The following is a 1,757-nucleotide window of genomic DNA, read 5'->3' as shown; positions in this document are numbered from 1 at the left end:
TTACTACATTTCTCAAATAATGTAAAAGCCGATGCTACGGCAAATTCTTCGAAGATAAGAGCGGAGGCACGACCGTTCACTCCGACGGCGTCAAACGCACCCGTCGCTGCGAGCAGCAATCATGTCGCGAACACACGGACCGGTCCCCCCGCGGACACGGTTCCTTCGAATGTCCTTTTGGCAACCGCATGGGTTGACGTTCACACGACCGAAGGCCGAAGCTTTAAAGTTCGCGCCTTACTGGATCAAGGATCCACTTTCAGTTTTATTTCGCAATCGCTCTATCAGACGTTGCGTACAAAACGACAACGCTCAAATTTTCAAGTTACGTGTTTCGGCGAGAAATTTACAGGCGTCGCGAGATCTCGCGTCGCACTGACATTAAAGCCGTGTTCCAGTGCGGAACCGGGCTTCCCGCTGCACGCCTACGTGTTTCAAAATATTACTTCGTACGCCGCGTCGCAGACTCAGCCCGTCGAGTCGTGGCCTCACTTGCAAGGCATCTCATTTGCCGATTCCGATCCTTCCAGTCGACATCGGATTCACTTACTAATCGGTGCCGACTTGTACGGTTCCTTGTTGAAAAATGGCCTCCGGCAAGGCCCTATTGGAACGCCTACCGCTCAATTGACAGCGTTAGGCTGGATTCTCTCCGGCCCCACGGGTTGCGGCCGGATTGAATCCGCGAATATTTGCGTCTGTCATAACGTGTCTACGCACGACACGAATTCGCTTCTCAGACAATTTTGGGAGGACGAGGAGGTCTCACGCCCCCCTCCACTTACCAACGAGGAGGAGCGTTGCGAACAACACTTCCTCGCCACTCATAGCCGTTCTCCGGAAGGACGGTACATCGTTCGATTGCCCTTCCGGCACGAACTACCAATCGACATAGGCGATTCCCTGCCTATCGGCACGGTATTCTACGGAAAAATGGAAAGGATGCTGCGTCGGCACGCCGAACTCTCCGCGCAATATAATGACTTTTTGGCGGAATATCTCGCCTTGGGACATATGAGCGCGATCGAAAGTCCCAGCGACACCGCCCTTAAACCCGTGTACATTCCGCATCATTCGGTTTTACGCGAAACAAGTAGTACCACGAAGTTACGCGTCGTTTTTAACGCCTCGTGCAAAACGACGAACGGCACGTCGCTTAACGACCATCTGCTGATCGGACCCAAGTTACAGAAAGATCTCCCCGCTATTCTACTGCGCTGGCGGTAGTGGCGTTTTGTTTATGCGGCAGACATCGCCAAGATGTTCTGGCAAATCCTTGTGAATAATCTCGATACCGACTTCCAACGAATTCTCTGGCGTCCGTCCTGCGACACGCCGATCACGCATTTCCGGCTTTTGACAGTGACGTACGGGCTCGCTCCCGCTCCGTATCTCGCGATGCGCGTTTTGAAACAATTGTCGTTAGACGAAGGGTCCGACTATCCGGCGGCCGTCCCGATACTACGCGACTCCGTCTACGTCGACGACGCGCTATTCGGTGGAGATGACGACGCGTCGCTGATAGAATGTCGCGAGCAATTGACGGGACTCCTTCAGCGAGGGGGCTTTCAATTACGGAAATGAGCGTCGAATTCGCCTGAATTGCTGCGCGATTTGGCAAAGCGTCAAACCGACATGGAGGATCACCTCCTTCAACAGGACGAGACCCTTAAGGTACTCGGAATTTCGTGGCTCCCCCACGACGACATGTTTCGTTTTCAAGTGGACACTTCGTTTCCGGTCACTCCGACGAAGCG

General features: G+C 53.6%; 1 protein-coding gene across 1 annotated transcript in view; it reads left to right on the top strand.

The window, feature by feature from the left end:
* The window catches only part of LOC108769111 (uncharacterized), an 8,770-nt gene extending 7,543 nt beyond the window's left edge, over window positions 1-1,227 (top strand). The window contains exon 2 of the mRNA XM_018519918.1: window positions 55-1,227. Within this exon, the coding sequence (XP_018375420.1) occupies window positions 55-1,227 (1,173 nt within the window). The remainder of the gene's footprint in view (window positions 1-54) is intronic.
* Window positions 1,228-1,757: the final 530 nt, after the last annotated feature.

The sequence above is a fragment of the Trachymyrmex cornetzi genome, unplaced genomic scaffold, assembly GCF_001594075.2.
Source record: "Trachymyrmex cornetzi isolate Tcor2-1 unplaced genomic scaffold, Tcor1.1 scaffold853, whole genome shotgun sequence".
Lineage (NCBI taxonomy): Eukaryota > Metazoa > Arthropoda > Insecta > Hymenoptera > Formicidae > Trachymyrmex > Trachymyrmex cornetzi.
This window is presented reverse-complemented; position numbering and strand designations above follow the sequence as displayed.